This window comes from Marmota monax, unplaced genomic scaffold (assembly GCF_021218885.2).
Source record: "Marmota monax isolate L192 unplaced genomic scaffold, Marmota_monax_Labrador192_F-V1.1 WCK01_AAM20220418_F8-fsc00013, whole genome shotgun sequence".
In the NCBI taxonomy this organism is placed as follows: Eukaryota; Metazoa; Chordata; class Mammalia; order Rodentia; family Sciuridae; genus Marmota; species Marmota monax.
The window spans coordinates 15,793,402-15,813,810 of NW_026692202.1; the positions used below are offsets into that span (position 1 = coordinate 15,793,402).

Sequence of the window (20,409 nt, forward strand, 5' to 3'; positions counted from 1 at the left end):
GTTCTTTCTATAAATATTTCATCATTAAAGTAAGACCATAGTCATGTAGTTGATGATATTAATAAGATAACTTTTGGAACATTACAGATGGAGCCAAATTACCTGGTAGCCCAAGTTTGACAGTAGTTTAAATAAATCACTCAAAATCTTAGTTTCCTCAACAATGAAAAGAGAAGTTGTTTCATATGTGTTTTTCTCTACTCCATATATTTTATAACATTTTGAAAAGGGTGTGTCTTATTGGTCAGGTTTATATTTCATTAATTTTATTTTTTATAATGATATATCCCTTCTAAATAATTTAACATTAACACTTTACCTTTCTATCTGGTATGTATAAAACAGTATATACTTTGTACAAATTGATGATTTACCAAAATAACTATTGAATAAAAACTGTCAATGTAATGTTTAAGCATCTAACATTAACATTGCGAGCATTTACTATGAAGGGTGTTTGAATCCTGCCCTGAAATGATAGCATATGTTCTTTCCAAGCTTCAGAGGAATTGTTCTGAAAGTCAGCTATATATCAGACTTATCTGTACTGTATTTGCAGAAAATAATACTAGTGCCCAAATCTGAATTTAATCAGAGAACTCTGGAATGGGTCACAGGAATCAGTAATATTAATATGGACAACATGAATATAGGATAATAATATATCAGTTTTAGAGAAAGCATCACCATGTGCCAAGAGTAGTTTTTAGTATTTAGCATGCATTTATAAATTTAATTTCCATAGCAATTTAAGTATGCACTCACATTATTCCTATTTTAAATCTGAGAAAACTGAGTATAAGGACATTTATTTTCTTGCTCAAGGTCAAACAGCAAGTAAGTGATGGATACCCTTGGGCCCATACTCTTCATTGGACATTCTACCCTTGCCTTTAAATAACATCAGAATATCGAGGTCTAGACAAGCATAATAACATAATTTAATGCCATGCTGTATCATACCATCACCAAAAAAGAATTCTGGGTTAACCTAAACAGAGGAAAAATTATTCAAGGAGTTGTTACTTACTGTTGGAGGTCATTTGAGAGTAAATTATCAGCTCAATCTTGGACTTGAGTCTGTTATTATCTGATGGAAATAAGGTTATCTCTTAGAGATCTTAGATAAGATGTCAACGTTCCTGATAAGTAATTTAAATGTATGGTTATACTAGTCAAACATTGAATTACAATTTTTTTTTGAAATAGGTTATTTTTGTGTGTATTTGTCATTTTACTGTCTCCCACGAATTTGATGGCACATGGTTTATATTTTTTCTATGCTACAGTGTTAGTTTTGCATTGTATATTTATGTTTTAACTTGTTTTCTGAATTAAAATCTCCCAGAAGGTAGGAACTGAGACCTCATCATCTTTGCAATCTATATAATTCTTTATTTTTACTATAATCGGTCATGAAAAAGTTATATCTTAAAGTTATGAATGCATGAAGCTCTCATCAGAAATCTATAAGAAGATTGTTATAGTGATATTGCTTTCTGGGCATTTAAGTGTAACAGCAAAGGGTATTTAACAGTTAATAGTAGAGTACTTTTAAATAACACTGCTACTAATGCCAGCACATATAACAGATGAGTAGCTTTTATCATAATGAAAATCATGAAAGAAGTTGCAAATAAAAATAAATATAAATATAAATTCTTCTTTCATCAGGAAATCTCACTAAGCAAAAAAGAACTATCAGCTGAGTAACACAAAAACATGCTTATTGAAGAATGGTTGCTTTAGGGAAGGTAACTTTGTAATTTGGTATTGGCAAAGAATCTCATTTTTTTCTCTTTTGTAATTTTTGAGTATTGTAGTATACATGTCAATTTGCCATTTTAAAAGTGTTTTTTTTTTTTTTTAAATTTAATCTCTTCTCAGCTTAACCTCTTCTGGTGTCATCAGGATGTAGGACTGTCTCTATTCAGTAGATTCCTAAGCCTCTTTTCATCATTATACCCCCAAAATATAACATTTTGGCACATCACAGATTCTCAGTAAATATTAAACAGATGATTAACTGCCTCCTTCTAGTATCTAACCTCAAGTAGTGCCAGCACCTATATCATTGCAATGTAGTAAAAAATTTAAATAAATGATGAAAACTAAATGTTTAAAAAGTTGGAAATTAGGGTTTAAAACATGGATTGAATTCAACATTAACCCCTTTATAAAAGAATGCTACTAAATTTCTTTAAAGCTCAGCTTCTTTACCAGGAAAATAGAACAATAATATCTACTTCTTGTACCATTGTAGTATGGAAGAAAGAACTAAGGAGACTACACAAACACACTTAAATATATATATATGTGTGTGTGTGTGTGTGTGTATGGAATACTATATATGAAATGTATATGAAAATTTTATATACATGTGAAGAATATTTCATACTCTTGATGATCTATAATTCTCAGTGCCCTGCGAATATTAACTGCCAAACAATTATTTGTGAAATAGAATTAAACTGATTTAAAAAAAAAAGCATTATCTGTTGGTTGAAACAATAAGGGCTCCTTATCCATTCTGAATTGCCATGTTAGATGATAATTTACCTATTCCTCCTTGAACAGGGTAATGTGAATTGGACAGCTACTTCTAGGAAGCTACCTAATTTACATCTACTCTGTTCAAATTTTTATTTCTTTAATTTAATGAATTTAAAGTTACAATTTAATTCTCTACTAATAGTTGCTTTCTCCACAAATCTCACTTCTTTGACTCTTAAAGCATTTATGTAGAGATTTTGCTGGGAAATGCTACTCTTCTAGTACTCAATTTAAGATCCAGATAATTGTTTAACAATTAATGATCTAATGATAAAAGAGAAGAAAAATTTATTCACAGAAAGATGTCTTGTCAGATGATTTTTACAATCATTGCTTTAAAGAACTGGACTTTCTTACTGAATCCAATCGTGAAGCCGGGCCTTTTTTTGTTTCTGTAACTTGTTTTATTGCCCTACTGAACACATATTGATTTAACTTGCATTTATCCTTGTCTAGGGCCACTATATAGGACACCTTTATTTTCCTCCTTTGTCAGTTCAAAGTCATTCATTTTCATATAACATTCAGATCTTATTTTAGCTTTATTTTTCACTTCAGTAACTTCTTTGAATTTATTCAGAAATTCTATTATATACTCATTCATTGTATTATATATTTTACATTTTAATAAAACATTATTATCTTAATTGGTAGGATAAGTAGGTAGCAGTGTAAATAATATAATTTAATTTTGAAAAAAGGATGATTTTTTTCCCACTATTTTTTTTCTACTAGCTATTACAGAATGAAATTTTCTATTTGTTATAGCTACAAATCATGTTTCTCACTAAACAGATAAATTGACAGACACCTACTGTAAATGGATCTCTTCTTCATTGCTATAGACTCAATTGCTCTTAGTTCTTATGCTTTTTTTTAGCTTAATTTTATACTTATCATTTACAATATATTATTTACCATATTTTTCAGTAGCCTAGAAATTAAAGTTTATTAAAACCATGTTAACATTTAATATTTATATATATTGTTTCTGCATATTGCTAGAAATAGAATCCTTATATTATATGGTACTACACTTGACCATATATACTTAAGACCTACATTTTTGCTATTGAAATAATTGTGTGTGTGTGTGTGTGTGTGTGTGTGTACACACACGTTTGTTAATCTGTAGTGCAAAATAAATCATTGTTGGGAAAAAGTAAAAAAGCTAAAGGACATGTATTATGGAATACTAAATTCCTAATAATGAACACATTCATTATTTAAAAGGATTGCTAAAAATAAATGCCATACCTAAAATGTCTAGCATAGAAATTGTTCAGTAAAGGACTATTATTCTATTATTATGAGACTTTGATTTGATCGTATTCCAACTATGTCTTCATTTCCACTTTTTGTACTTATCTAATGGAAACCTAACAAATTTCAAAAGATCCAATAATTTGACATACTTTATAAAAGGTCATTATATGTTCATTGGCTCATCCTACCCCATTGTATTGTTAAAATACTGATATAATTTTCCTCTTCTTTTTAATTGAAATTCAGTTAGAACATGCAGGTGTAAGGAAAATGACAACTAGTATAAATAAATTACTTTTTAAAATCTGGAATCATTAAAGTTATATCACACCAAAAGTAAAATGTTTCTTTCTTATGAATACACATTGTTTGGGGGCTTAATCCATATCAAAATTATTTCCATGTTAGTTCAACATAAAGCTTAATAGATCATGTCATTATAACATGCCATCATTAACCTTTTTTCATAGAATTCATAAAAATTTCAGTGGGTCTATTTTTTTTCTTTCTTTGTAGTATGTGTTCAGTGTCTATTGCTGCTGTTAGAAATTACCTCAAAACTTAGCAACTTCAGACAGGACTCATTTTGTTATCTAGGGTTCTGTGGGTCAGAAGTTTGGGCACAGTGAGCATAGGCTGGATCCTATGCTCATAGCCTCAGGAGGCAGAAATCCAGTCATTAGCTGGTCTGAACTTTTAAAATTTACTTTTATTTTATTACTGTTTTTGTATGTATTCATTATTTGGGCAGGGGGCTCTCAGAAAGATCCACTTCCATGCTCATTATGTTGTTGGCAACATTCAGTTTTTTTGCACTTCTAGGACTAAGGTCTCTATTTCCTGCCTGTCAGGGCCAATTTTTGATCCTAAAGGCAGCCTACATATTTCCCGGTGTTCCCCATGTGTCCCCTTCAGCAGTGATGGATTGAAGCCTTTTAGGATTTGAATTCCTCTGACTTCTATAGCATCTCTTGGACCCTGGCTAGAGAAATTTCTCTGCTCTTAAAGGTTTTTGTGGTTAGATTGAGCCCATTGTGAGAAACCCACATCATCTCATTATTTTAAGGCCTATAACTTTTTTTTGCATCTGCAGACTGCCTTTTGCCATGTAATTTACATATTCATATTCACATGTTTCCAAAATTAGGGTAGGAGTGTCTTTGGGTTAGTCAGCCTCTTCCACTGTTTTAAAATGATCTTTTCCTCACTTCATGCTAGAAAAATCTCCCCTACATACAGGTAAGCTTAACATTTTAGGAAGGGAAAATGGAGCTCTTATGACTATATTCCATAATGTAATTTAAATATAGCATTGTAATTGGATTTTAGTTGGAAATGATTAAGATCAATGACTGTGTATGAGCTCTTTAAAGTTCAAAATGTGTCAAGAGCCTTATTGGTTCAGGTCTATACATAAACCCACCTTCCTATTATGAATTTTGTTTTAATTCAAAACTTCATAGTAAGGAAAGAGTCTACAAATTTACTTTTCCGCCTTTCATTAGACTTTTGGTTTCCTGTTTCATCAACTTTATCAAATTTGTTATTATGCTGTTGATATTTGCCATATTGAACAACAGAATCCATTTCTGAATCATCTAAAATCCTATTTTATTATCATTGTGCAGATTACAAATATGATTAAGCTTGTATATCATGGCCAGGTGTGGCAGTGAACACCTGTTATGCCAGTGAGTCAGGAGGATGAGGCAAGGGGATTGCAAGTTCAAGGCCAGTCTCATCAACTTATTGAGACCCTAGGAAACCTAGTGAGACCCTGTTTCAAAGTAAAAAAAAATTAAAAGGGTTGGGGATGTGGCTCAATGGTAAAGCACCCCTGAGTTAAATCCCCAGTACCTAAATAAATAAATAAATGTGTGTCATGGTTTGGTCTCGTTTATATTCTATTTATTTGTTAAGTTTTATATTCATAATATAAGTTTTATATTAAAGAGATTGTAAACCAAGATAGCTCCATCTGTTTTACCAGTTACATATTAAAATATTTCTAATAATTTATGTGAAATTAACTACCATATTTCAATGCTTCTAGTAACTCATTTTTTAGAAACCCACCTAAAAATATTAAACAACTTCTTGGTGTATAGTAATTGTTTTTCTACATTTTCTAATTCAAGGACTTTATTATTTTTTGGTTACTATTTATTAACTTCACATCAATTCCAATTGAAATAGACTTACTTTCATTTTGATAATTATAAATGTTATAATTTAATGTCATACCACCTAATTGGTTCTTAAATATGCATATAATTTAGCTGTGTAGAGTTCTTTTTCAGAAATAAACTTGAGGTTGTTAGTTAAATGTTTTTGTATAAGAATTAGTGAAATGTTAGTGAAATAGTTACAGTGATCAATTTAGTAGATCAAATAACACATAAGCCCTAAAAGTCATTGTGTTTTTACGTTAGGATTCCTTATGCCATTTAGGTTTTACTTTAACATTTTACTTTAACATTTTACTTTATCTGTACATGGTGGCCTTGTCAGAATCTGATGCGGTTAGAAATATTCTATTTACAAACTGTATTTCGAGTTGTACATCCTTTATGTTAAAGATTCTGAGAATCAAGGGGAAATGTAATCCATTTTTCTGTATCAGAATCTTGTATCTCAAGGACATAAGACAAAGATTTCTCTCATCCTGCAGTTCATTATTCTCAAGGGCCATGTGTACTTTTGTCTCTGACCCTCTAAAAATGTGTGACTGGATATAGTATAAGCAAGGGTTTAAAAGTAAAATAAACGAACAACAACCAAAAAAAAAAAATCAGGAGTATGTTCCCAGATATGGCTCCCTGTGAAAAAGAGAAAATGTGTTGCAGCACGGTGCACGGAGTGCTGTGCTATGAATTTCAAACTATTATACACTTCAAATATATTTTTAGGCACCCTTCTTTCCACCAAATCCTCAATTACCATAATTTTGTTGGTAAAAGTTCTTTTCCAGGATGAAATAATGAATGTAATTTTAGTGTGTAACGTGCACAAATCAAGTCTTATTTTATACTCGGCTCTTTCTTCAATGCACTAGAAACTAAGGCTAGTAGGCTCAGATTCCAGTCTCCTTCATATCTCAAAGAATTCAGCATCCCTGCTTCTTTTGCTATACCATCCTGGGGTAGAAACCAAGCAAACACCTTACAGTTTACTCATACCAAAAATCACTTTAAGAAAGGTGCATTATTCAAAAATGAACCAGAGACTTAGACTTAACTTCTCCCTCACCTGTTTCTCGCTGACCTACTTAATGATGGCACACTTAAGTTGTGAACCCTGATGGGAGAGCAGCAGATCTACTGGGTAGTGTGCTGTCCATGCAGAATTTTCTCCTGTGTTGTATTCTGTATTTTTTAACTACGGATTTTTCTGAATGGCTTTGTTAAGTGCATTAGAGATTATTTGTTAAGTGTAACCTCATCTCACAATTGGTTGGGTTTGTGTTTCCCAAGGTACTGTCCCAAGGAAGCATGCTTTAAAGTATCCCACTCTGTGAAACAGGTTAAATTCATTCTGGGCAGAGAGCAATCATGTTAGCGACCAATTCTTCACTGTACACACTCAGGGTTCAAAAGTTGTGGCAAAAATAAGACCTCTTATTAGAAATTTGCTTCATTAAGACATAGTCAAAATGCATTTAGTCTGTAAACACAGTCAATTGTGTAGCGGCATCCCCTACAAGGGAAAGTTGTCCCACTTAATCGGCCTCGTTACTCTTTTTTCAGTAATCTGTGAGGAAATGGGAGTCATGAATCTTCCCTGTCCTTCCTTCAAAATTGCCTGGCCAGAAAGAAGTGAAAAATGTGTTTTCTAGACATTCATACAAGAAAATATTAAGAAGTAGAAGAAACAAAATAAAGCCACAGGGATAAACATCAGAAGCTTGCTTAAATGGCTCATCCTCATATAATTGCTTTTCTGTCAGCAGGATTATTAACAATTTCGGACATCTGAAAATTAAATTAACAGCCTTAAAATATTTTACAGAATGAGATAGAGCATGATACATGAAACATAATGACCCCACTGAAATTCAGCCAAGCCAGCGCAGCTACTCGTGTAGACAGAGAAGACAACTAGTTAATCATCACAGAGCAAATTAGACAGAGCAAATGAGCTTGCCACATTCCACAGCCTTAGCTACCAAGAAGACGATATGCCACTAATTAGAATGAAAGAACTCTAAGCATATTATTATCTGTATAGAAAGAGAAACCAAGAGTGTAGCTTTGAATTGCTTCTACCAAAGCCGGAATCCTTGGTTACATAGTATATGGTACAAAGTACACTTGTGAAAGTTCGTATATGTGTTTGTATGGTGTTCATGCATATATTTAATTTAGGGCACACTTTTTGCATCTTGACATCATGACCCTTACAAATTTTCCCCAATATTAATTTATACTCTTTGAAAAAAGCAAACAGTTGGAATGCAAAAGCATTTTGTAAAAGTGTGATCATCTCTTTTAAAGAATAAAATAGCTGTTTTGTTTTATATCTTTTCTTACATAGTATTGTTATTTTTTTTCTTTTGCAAAGTATATTTCTGTTGCATATAAAATAAATATTTGGACTTAGTTTATCACTGGAGATTAATCTGAAATCATATTTTCTAGCCTTAATTAGCATTCATTTGCTTAATTGTCATTCTCAGCCCCATCATTTCCATTTTTCACTAACTTGAACAATGCTATCTTCTGCTGTTTGCACTTTAATTTAAATTTCTATTAAGGTTTATGAACAGTAATAAGGTCCTGTTTGAATATTCATTAGCTTCTGAATTGTGAGCTATGAAAAGGTGCTTTCTTTTACCTTAATGAAACTGGCACAGCATGGGACTGATCAGTTGTGACATTTGATTTGAGGCATCCAGTGAATTTTCTCATTGTTTATTGACACATCTTGTCCAAACAGCTCCCTCGCAAGTGAGCGGAGTAATGAAGGAGAGAGTGCTGCAGCGGAGTGTCGAGCTTTCCTGGCAGGAACCAGAGCATCCCAATGGAGTCATCACCGAGTATGAAATCAAGTATTACGAGAAAGTAAGTGCTAAGAGCAGCTGAAATGTACGACAGTGTGTGCTGTGTCTCATGTCATCCTACTGTTTTGTACCCCAAAGTTGGTCATTATGCAAACAACTTGGAACTACTTCAGAATTTGTAGTCAATTTTAGCCATTTTTAATAAGCGTCTCCCTGAGTCTCTGTTTCATTGTTACAATCATGATTTTTGTGTATAAAATTTCTATTACAGAACTGATTATTTCATTTGTAGTAAACGTATTTACTCAATTTTTGATACATAGTAATTAGAGGTATGATGTGTTAGTACAACAGAAACTACAAAGCCCAATACATTTTGCTTTTTGCTTGTTTCATTTTTGTTGTGTGCTTTTTGTTTTTAGCCCAATATATATATTTGTGTGTGTGTGTGTGTGTGTGTGTGTGTGTGTGTGTGTGGTGCTGGGGATTGAACCCAGGGCCTTGTGCATGGCAGGCAAGCACTTTACCAACTGAGCTATATCCCCAGCCAGCCCAATACATTTTGAGAAGTGTTGCTCTTGATATATCTGTTTGGACTCTTAATGATTTATGGAATTTATGTGATTCCATAATTATATCATCAAATACTTTAGAAGTGTGATAAAAATAAGAATATTTTGCAAGAGACTTTTGTAGTATTGTCCAGATTTAAGAATCAGATAATGTTATTTTACTCCTTTAAATTCTTCCTGAAATGTATTTCATATGTTATGCAATCATATCTAGCACCTTCTTCCATGAAGAATAATGGGCTAGAACTCAAGTGCTGCCCCTGTAATCTTCTTGTAGCAGGTGAACTCAGCAAATAGTTGTGTATCTCAGTATATGAGTACATTTGCTCCTGTGGAGAGAGAACAAAACAAAAATATAAAAAAGATTTGTTACAGATATCCCTGGTGCACCTCAGAGAAAGACCTGGATCAAGGTTTTAAACATGGAAACTATTACTCTTGTTTTACTAATCATAATAATAAATGTTGCTAGTATTGACTCAACTAGTTAACTACACAAACTATTTTAACTATGTAGACAGGATTACTAAATGGAAACTTAAAGCTTTGGAAAACTTTAGGATTTAGTAGACTTGGTTAAATAAATTGAAATATGCAAAATACTCTGGTAATAAGTATACTTTTTTCCTTTTGAAGAAAAAAAATTTAAAGGTTACACTTAATGTTCATATATTGTTTAAAATAGTTTTCTAATTATTTACATTATGAAATCAGGTGTTTATGCTTGAAGTTGTGATTCCTATGCCTCATTTTTGTACCAGGAAATATATTTTTGGTTACAACAAGTGTGTTCAAAGGGGATCACTGTTTTTAATATTGTTTGTGTTGTACATTTTCTGATTACCTCAAGTTATAGTTCTTTCTTGAAACTATCAGATTTCAAAGATAATAAAACACAGGTTTCAAGTAAAGTTTCTCATAATGCAAATTTGAAATATTTTGCAAATTCTATGAAATAAATGTGTTTAAATAGCTAATTTTTATTTTGCATGACAGAAATGATATCTCTATATTCAGTAAATTTGCAAATTAAGCAATTATTGGAAAACAGTACAAGTATTTCATTGTGCTGTAATGTATGCAGGCATATAATCTATTTATCATCATGTTCCTCTAATACATTAAGACTCGTTCTTTTATTTAAGATAAATATATAGACAATACCAACTATCATTTTTACAAATGATAATAATGAAGACAATCACAGGTCACTTTCATGAAATTGAATTTAAGTATAGATTTATTTGCAGTTTGTAAATATCATTGTGAAGGTAAATCAAACCATAAGACTGACATTTTCAAATTTCAATGAACAATTTTATTTCTAAGTAAAATTGAATAGGAGCATTTACATAGAATAAATAAAAACTCTCTAAAGTTATATAAAGTATTATCTTTTAAACTACTCATAAATAACTTAGTTACATCAAGGAAGTTTTAAATTTTTATTCATCTAAATATCATTTTGATGATGTTCTCTATATGCTCAAATTTTTATATTTATTTCATTCTTAGGCTTATCATGTATGTGCATACAATGTGTTTGATGCCTATGAGATAAAGAAGATAGAAAATGAAACTTTAAAGTAAACTTCTCAAGCCTCAGTTTTCACAGGAAATAGAATTAAATTTAAAATTTTGTCAAACCATAAATTAAATGATAATTTACTTTCATATTGAGTTTTTAATTAAAAACATTCCATTAAGTACTGCTAAGAACTATTTTGTAGAAGTAGCTTTGTTCTGTGAGAAATGAGTTTTTATTGAAAATAACTGATGTGTCATTATAGTGTTGGTTTGAAGAGAATTTCTTGATTCAATAACTTTCTTAAGTTTTGGCATATGGCTTTTTGCTTATTATATAACATTTGAGAAAAATTAAAGGAACTACAATATGATACAAAAAGCTCTCATAAACCATAGTTTTTATAGGTGTACTCACATTTTGATCAGTAGGGCACTTTGTTATATTATGGTTCTTGCCATTATGCGCTATCCCAACAAAGCAAAAAACCAAACATTATAATTATTTCATTCATAAAGTATTTCTCTTTGAAAGTCATAGAACAAAGGCAAGCATTTTACATTTAGATTTTATATTATCTTAAAAGCAACTCACTGTTATAATATTCCGCAAGGCACAATGTAGCCTCTATAAAAACAATACAGCAAATTGAAATAAATTGCAGAATTGGCTGTCAAATTATTGGGTTACATTCACAATTAAATATTCTCTATAAATATTGTTTCTAGGATCAAAGGGAAAGGACCTACTCGACTGTAAAAACCAAGTCCACCTCAGCCTCCATAAATAATCTGAAACCAGGAACAGTGTATGTTTTCCAGATTCGGGCTTTTACTGCTGCAGGTTATGGAAATTACAGTCCCAGACTTGATGTTGCTACGCTAGAGGAAGCTACAGGTAAAATGTTTGAAGGTAATTACAACCTTTGGTTTGAATTCTTATCCTTGATAACTCTCAGACTTATTTTTTTCCAGTATCAAGGGTGATGATTTGCATCAAGATAATTTTTATATATAAAAATAAATACATATGCACATACATGCATACTTTATAAAGGTCATTCAGGATAATAATTTTTCTATTTCTGGGTTGTTTTTTTCCCTGCAATGTTCGAACCTTATAATTTACACTACTTACTTTAACATGCACTGGATTTATTTATTTTACAAAGGTGAAGTTAGAATTAGAAACAAGATTTATACATTTTTTTATGTTGACACAAGATTTTTTTTATAGACTTCAAAGTAATCATGCTTTGGGTCCTTCAAATTATTCCTTCTGAAAATTTCCCCAAATGAGGCTGGGATGTACATGGGGTGGACAAGAGAACCATAGCCAAGAGCTGTGTTAATTTAAGCTACTTGTCACTTAGCAGTAATTTCAAACACTGGAGTTCAGAAAGAAGATCTTAGAACTTATATTTCTTTTGTTTTCATCATTTCTTTCTTCGTTTTTATTATGAAATATTTCAAGGATACTAAAGAAATACAGTATATAAAAATATAAAGGAGATAAGTAAATGAATATCCCTGTATGCACCACTCAGCTGAAATATACAACGGAAACAATAACTTTAAACTCCTTTATCACAATTGATATTCTTTAGTGCAACATAAAATTATAACAAATCATGTATATCTTTGTAGTATGTAACAAATGAGCAGGTGTGTCTTGAGGTGTGTGTCCAAGCTAACTGTTAAGACTACAGGTTCAGAATAAGGGACTCACTACTGGCTGTGCTTCAGGTGGATTGAAGCCTGTGTTTCTGTACTGGGGAATTCTTGATTCCTCACATTACTGCTCAGGCACAAGGTTCACCTCATCTCCTTGCCAATCTAGTGTCCCTATAAAATTCTAAACAAGAGAGAGTAGAAAAATGTCATATGATTTTTTCCCTCACCTTTTAAAAGAAGTTTTAAAAACAAATTAAATTAAATGATTTGATCAAAGAATTGCTTTGACTTCAAAGAATTTTTTATAGATATTTTATGAAATATCTTTTGCACTTATTTATTGTTTGAAAGCCTAAAAATAGTAGTATTTTTTTTCAAAATATTTTTGTTGCTCTTTTTTTGGGGGGGAGGGGTATCAGGGATTGAAATCAGGGGCACTTAATCACTTAGTCACATTCCCAAAAACCTTTCATTTATTTATTAATTTTTAAATTAAGACAGGGTTTCACTAAGTTGCTTAGAACCTCACTAAGTTGCTGAGGCTGGCCTTAAAATTATGATCCTCCTGATTTATCCTCCCAAGCCATTGGGATTATAGGTATGTGCCATCATGCCCAGTTTTGTTACTTTTTGATGAATCAATAGTACTTATGACCACAAAAAATAAAATTTATGTTGAAATCATTTTGAAATATAAATTGTTTTATAAAATTGTAGTTATACATAGGCATCATAGAAAAATTTGTCACATAATTTGTTATGAGGAGCTTAATGCTATTCTGATTTATTATTATCATTTTTAAATAGATTATATAAGACCCAAAGTGAAAGTATCTAAGTTTAGTGGCCCCAAAATATTATAAAAGCATTTTAGTCAAGAATTTCAACATTTAAACGTTTGAGTGGTTTATTGTTAAAATATGCTACAGTAATTTTCAACTAAGGCCAATCTCTTGCAGGCATGTGGCTGGGTTCACATCTTACCTCTACTATATCCATTTATAGAATTTGGGGTGAATGAGCTATTTTGGTGTACTGTGCTAAGATAGCAGTACCCAACTCAGAGGGTATTTTATGACAATTAAATAAATTAATATACACAAAGTGCCACATGTAGTTCCCAGCATGAAAGTTCTCACATGCCAACTTTTATTATTTAGCACAGCCATTTTCAAAGTTTCTGATCTCAGAAAGATTTTTACATTAAAAAATATTGAGGACTTCCAAAACAATCGTGTCCATGTGGGTTTTAGCTATCACTATTTGTCAAGTTGAAAATTGAAATTAAAATTTTAAGAACACAAGAAAATGCAAATATTATCTTCCTATTATAGTAAAACAATTTTGACCTTGTAGATCCCACCAGAAAGTTCTTGAGGATCCTTAGGGATTCCTAGACAACCTTTTGGGAACCACTTAGCATGAGGCACTGTGTAAATAATTGTGTATATACAGAGATGCAAGATACAGTTGGTGCTCTCTGTTTAAAGCTTAGTGAAAGAGGGAGTTTACAAATTCTGACTACACAATTAAGCTCTGGAAGAGTGTGTGACCCCATATGGTGAGCATGTCCAAGAAGAGTAGTGGGACTCACTGTACTAGGACATAGGGCAGGAGGGAAGATGCTTCCTGAGAGAAGTCACTTGAGCACTGTTTGAAAGAGAAGTTAAACTCAATTGTATATATACACTAAAATTCCCTTGTATAAAGAGCCAACCTACTGCCTTTACAGTTTTTAGGCCATGATGTTCTGATTATAGCTTTTACAAATTACTTGTAAAATTTATTGCCCATGAAATAGATGGAAACATTAGCCATAAATGTCAAGTATGGAAAACTTAAAATTTGACTCTAACTGTACATAAATACATATAAATAAATATTCTCAAATTCTGATTCATCAGTCACCTGAGTTAATTTTTCTCATGGAGCTCTAACTCTGAAGCTAAGGGAAAAATTGAGCCTAAGACAAGCAGAGAATTAGACCGATGGGACATATTGATTGAATGGAAAGAATTTCTATACATATGTACATAATTTCTTCCTTCCTTCCTACTCCATTTTCTCTATCTATCTATCTATCTATCTGCAGATTAAAAAACAAAATTGAACCAAACTAACAAACAAAAATATTTGAAATCATCTTGTCTTTGTTGTGTGTTAACAGGCTAAAAATTAAAACTTGAAACCTTGAAAGTTTTTTTTTGTTTTTTTTTCTCCCAAACTTTGCTTAGTTCCCTTGGGGAGCAAATCACATGATGGTAAATTAGGAACTATGTATATAACGCCTTTGTTCAGACACTATCAGACCAGCTATTTTTGCTATTTTTCAATATAGAAAATACCTCTTATTAGCATGGACATACAGATTTAAGAAATAAATTGTCAAAAGGACACACTCATGAATAAAACAAAAACAAAGCTAGTGCTGCCTATTATGGCAAGATAGACTCTGCCTACTCTAGAGATCCTGTCCCTTGCCACCAACTGGAGTAGTATTTTCCATTCTGCCTTAAAGATTAAAGCTGTTGATTGTTTCAGAAGTAAGCAAACCATGTTAATTTGACTTCATTTATTATATATTTGTAACTGGATCATTTATTGGCATATATGTTTTCATTGTTCTATATGCCTGATGATTTTATCAAGTCTATAACACTATTGAAAATATAATACTCTGGGGAAAATGTGGTAATGGTGAATTGCAATATAAGAAAACCTTGACTAGTTTGGAAAAATGGAATTGATAATATGTGTTACTTTGAAGTATTTTAATCAGAGACTGTTTTAAAGGACATGGAAACATGAACTCATTCCCATGGAGAGTTTTAGAAAACTCCAGCTGAGTTTGCATTAATAAGCATGTAAGAACCATTTAGTATTGTACAGGAAGTATCTACAAATAATGACAAAATATTTTTTAAAGTACTTGCAGAAAATTTTCCGTTTCATAAGTAGGCTAGGTCCTCTCTAATCTTACAACTTATATAAAATGCAAAAGTAGACATATTTTAAATTTACATTGATACTATACAATTAATTTATTTAAAATTAAAAGTGAAATAAATAAAACAGATATTTCTTACTCTGTTTAACATCTTATATTCTTGCATGACATTGAATATTTCTGAGCCTCTTTCTTCTGTTTACAGCCACAGCTGTCTCCAGTGAACAGAATCCTGTTATTATCATTGCTGTGGTGGCGGTGGCAGGGACCATCATTTTGGTGTTCATGGTGTTTGGCTTCATCATTGGAAGAAGGTATAACATGGAATTGTTCTAATATTTAACATAAAATTATTGATTTTTGAGCATTAAATAGACCTGTTACTTATTGATTTTAGTATATTAGAATCTTATACAGTAAATGAGAACTTTCTTTGTCTGATATAAAATCTCAAGTCAATAAATGGTTATTATTCCAAGATCAAAACAAAGTGAGAGTTTTATTATTGCCTTCAGTTTAAGGGGAATGAGCATTGTAATTTCTATTGGATGGATTTTTATTGATTATTTTCATAGTTACATTTTCATAAAAATGTAGAAAATACCTAACAAATGCTTTACTCTATAGATATTGAAATAAATGCCTGTGGAAACCATTTAAAAACTGGGAGTTTTTTCCCAAAGAAATAATAATCAAATATGCATTTATTTATAAATCTAAATCCATAAATAAAGTTCTTTTTTGCATTGTTTTACACTAAGACTCCATTTTCTGTGAGTTTTTAAAATCATGTGAATTGTCATATTCTCACTAAATGGATTTGTATCTATTAGGAAATAGTTTTTAAGTTATAGTTCTCACTAGTATGTTGTTAAGTAATAAGGTACCTCATACTGAATGCTAAATATATAAAGTAAAATCATTGATTGATATTGTCACAAATTTGGCTTTTTCCAGGCACTGTGGTTATAGCAAAGCTGACCAAGAAGGGGATGAAGAACTTTACTTTCATTGTAAGTGTTTGGCTTTTCTTTATTATTCTGTACCCCAATTAATAAAATGCAAATATCATTGTTAATATTGGCATGAACAAATTCCTGATGCATCATGCTTGACATTATATGAGATCAAACTTTTGCTTTAAAGCATTTAAGATATTTAAAATGAAAATCATGTGATGTGAATTCAGAAAAGTAAAGTGTTTTGAGAAATGTAATATGACTGAACTATATTCAGCTGCTTTTACATCACAATTTTTCCTTTTGCAAACTTTGCACAAGTATTTCTTAACATTTTAATAACAATTCATGAAATGTTTCATGTCCCCATTTGCTGTCTAAAGAATATAACTTCAGATTAGGAGGATAAACCCTTTTCTCTTGCCCAATGAGTGATGCTACTATGAAATATTGTTTATCACTCATAGATATTTCATGGTGCACAAAGAATACAACAGTATTTCCAATTCACTGTATTTTCCTATTGATTTTGAGTTACCTCCCTCTTAAAAGTTCATATCAGAAATCACATTCTAAAGAGAACCTCAGACCCAAAGACAGTGCCCATCTGTGTTGATCTTATTCTCATTGCAATGTGAATGGCAAATTAAAATAGGAGCTGAGAGTAAAATAAACCGAACAATCAAATTATTCCAGTTCTGAAAATTAATAATTACTATTCAAACCCGTTATTCCTATTTTCAATCCTTGAAAATATTTAAAACCAATTTTATGTATTTTTTCTTCATAGATACAATTCTTACTAAAATTTTTCATCATAAATTTCCTATATATATATCATAAGAATATCACTTATCATGCAATTGATCATATTCTTATGTCAATATTGTAGAACATTTTGTCATATGCCCTCCTAAAGTCATAAGTACACATAAGCATCAATCAAGAATTCCTAATCATTTTAGAATATCCTTGTGATTGTTTTATTTAAAATTCAAATGAATATATGTGGTTTAAATACACAAATTGTGACTACTCTTTTTATCATTCCTAAATTTTTCAATGTGTTTTTATTTGTTAAGCCACCTTACCCCAATTTTAGATTTTGAAAGAGAGGTTGATTTATGTAATACAGATCCAAATTGAATAGGTATAGAATTCCAGTCAGTAAAGACAGGAAGGGCATGTGGGATGTGACAGATTACTAAAGTAAAGGAGAGGTAGATTTTTTTAAATCATGATTTTTAAACTTCAAGGCTCCTAATTTCATGGATTCCCTCCCCATTCCTGACCCTGGGAGGCCCTAAGCACTTTCACATATGTAATTGCATCTTCTTTTCTCAAAGAGGGTATCCCAGATCATAGGAGGTTCCAAACTTAAAAAATTTGAACCTACTCCTGATTATAAGGGAGTTCATGTGCCTCTGCTACCCTCCTGGGATTATCCAATATGTCCCCACTGTGCGAACTTCCTTTTGCTAATTCATCAGGGATTTCCCTGTGACAAGCCTCAGTGAAGAGAGCACTATAGTCAGCATATAGCTAGAATTTTCAAAGGAAAAGTGAAGGTCTCAGTTTTTCCAATTTCATGATAGTACAAAATATTTTTTAACAGTCCCCCAGACGGGAAGAGGAGAATCAAAACTTGAATCCCTATATTTTTATTTCTAGTGTAAAATGTATACAGAGGGTTAACATGAGACCTTGTTTCCTGGCTTGATCCTCCCCACATGTAAATAATGTAATGGCACAGTTCTTTAAGTTTATCATAATCAGTATGTCACTTCGTTTCATTTATTGACTATATCTGAGATATCACAAAATTATCAAAGATATAAATTTTAGTTAATTTGATTTTAATTCATAGGTTAATGTAGACATTAAATTGAAACACGGCTTATCCAAAACTAGTTGTACAGCCTAGTGTTTCATTGTCATCATTCAGTTTCAATATTTTGATGCCGTTCACATTTTCATGTTTCACATCCAGTTTGTAAAGAAAAATATGTAAGTGAATGTCTTAAGCTAACTTAGAAAAGATGAACTTGCTATATATCAACAGTTTTCATCTCTGTGGAAAAATATCTATGGTGGTTTAAAGGTATTTAACATTCATGAAAAATGTAAATGAGGTATTAAAGCATAAAAAAATCACACTTTTACACTGAGATAAGAACAGACCAGAATATTCAGAAACTATGTCAATATTTTCTTTATTTTAAAACATTCATATGAAAAATAAGAGCACTTAACCTGTCCTATCCTGGTAATCTTTAATATTTTACAAGGATATCTTTTCTTGTCATTTGATAAGAACCAGATATTTCATTTCATTTTATTATTATATCTAACATACCTCAAGTACAACACTGTGGGAACCAGCTGTTTACAAGTTGGGGTTCTTTTATTGTACATGGACAATTTTCCTAGGTGCTAAGACATTGGATTGAATTTTTGCAGAAACTTGAAAGCAACCATTTAACTGGCTTTTAGAGTACTGAATTTAATAGACTGTCCAGTCATTTGTATCAGGTGCACTCAACTCTCGGTGGCCCCAAGTGCTACATTTAAAAATATAAACACAATGGAGGAGTTTAGTGAAGCAATTCCAGTTTACATTTTGTTTCCTCCTACCATTTCTTCTAACAATGTCTTGGAATCCAAGCTGGGCAGCATTTCATGTTTTTATGCCAAAATAGCTTTGGCCTGTCAAAATGTTTTATGACAGCTTGAATAAAGAACCATCAAAGAGCCATTTGAAATGCAGAAGGCTAACTCCAATCTAGCTCTCTTATCAAAAAATAAAAACAAACAACAACAACCCCCCACCCCCATCCCACCCCCACCCCACCCCCCCAAAAAAAACAATGAAAGAAAGAAAGAGAGAGCAAAAAGGGAGAAGATGGCTCTTTCTCCATCTGCCTGCCAATCTAGGAGGTTAACCTATTGTTTTCTTCCCTTCTCTCTTTTTCTCTTTCCCCCTCTTCCTGTACTCCTTCTTCTCTCTTTTCTCTTTCTGTCCCCTCTCTCTTTTCTTCTTGTGTTGTTTTTTATTTTTTTCATGTTCAGCTTTAGTAACAAATGAACATCTGTCAGTTTTATAAACTGCAACAATAATTGTTTAAGACAATCAATTTTGGATAACCAATCAACTACAGCAGAATAAACCAAGATTTTTAAATTCCATTTTCCTTTATACATTCTGCTTCCTTTTGTTTGTTATATGTTTATTTTTAAAATATAATTTTAATTTAATGTGATGACATAAGCACAGTTAGGCTGCAGTGTAATATATGAAGAAATATATTGTTCTCCAAATAGTAAGATTTCATGGAAAGATTGTTTGGTGGCTTTGTTAACAATAAAGACTTTTTGAGGATATAGTGTAATTTTTTTTCATTGCATTAATATAACCAAATATATGCCTATCTATCTTATCTTTGTCTTTAACCAAATGATTAGATTTGGAATACATGATTGTTAACTGGATTTGATATAAAGTTAACATAGCATTATCTGTTACCTGCATGCTTCTGGGTACATTTTAAGAAGATTTTAACTTTTAAGATGAATCTATGTTGTTTGAATTTTGACTACCTTTTGTGAGGCATATTGGCTACCTCTTCATAGCAGTTAAGATCTTCCAAAGCCTTATAATTAAAAGGTCTTATAAACAATTCCTCTTTTGAATTGCTGTCATACTTGGTTAACAGATCCCAGGAATAATGTACATTTTCTAACTTTCTTCTGCACTTTGTACATCTGGCCTCTATTGCCTTTCAAGGTGAAGATGAAACTATGTCTTTAGAAGATTTCTCTTTGATTCTGTGATAGCATTCCTTCATATCTTGTATTAATTTTATGTATATGTCAACAGTGGTTGGTCTTTAAAAAAAATAAACCAAAAGAATAAGT

General features: G+C 31.5%; 1 protein-coding gene across 7 annotated transcripts in view; it reads left to right on the forward strand.

Annotated features, from left to right (window-relative positions):
- Nucleotides 1–20,409, forward strand: part of Epha7 (EPH receptor A7) — a 182,128-nt gene that overhangs the window by 141,924 nt on the left and 19,795 nt on the right. For 3 of the 7 annotated variants that reach the window (XM_046431223.2, XM_046431215.2, XM_058575600.1), the window contains exons 6-9: nucleotides 8,755–8,879; nucleotides 11,644–11,827; nucleotides 15,741–15,849; nucleotides 16,493–16,548. In XM_046431223.2, the coding sequence (XP_046287179.1) occupies nucleotides 8,755–8,879; nucleotides 11,644–11,827; nucleotides 15,741–15,849; nucleotides 16,493–16,548 (474 nt within the window). Of the gene's footprint in view, nucleotides 1–8,754; nucleotides 8,880–11,643; nucleotides 11,828–15,740; nucleotides 15,850–16,492; nucleotides 16,549–19,563; nucleotides 20,172–20,409 lie in introns of those variants that run through there. The other 4 variants (XM_046431232.2, XM_046431240.2, XM_046431246.2 and 1 more) reach the window with 3 other exon arrangements.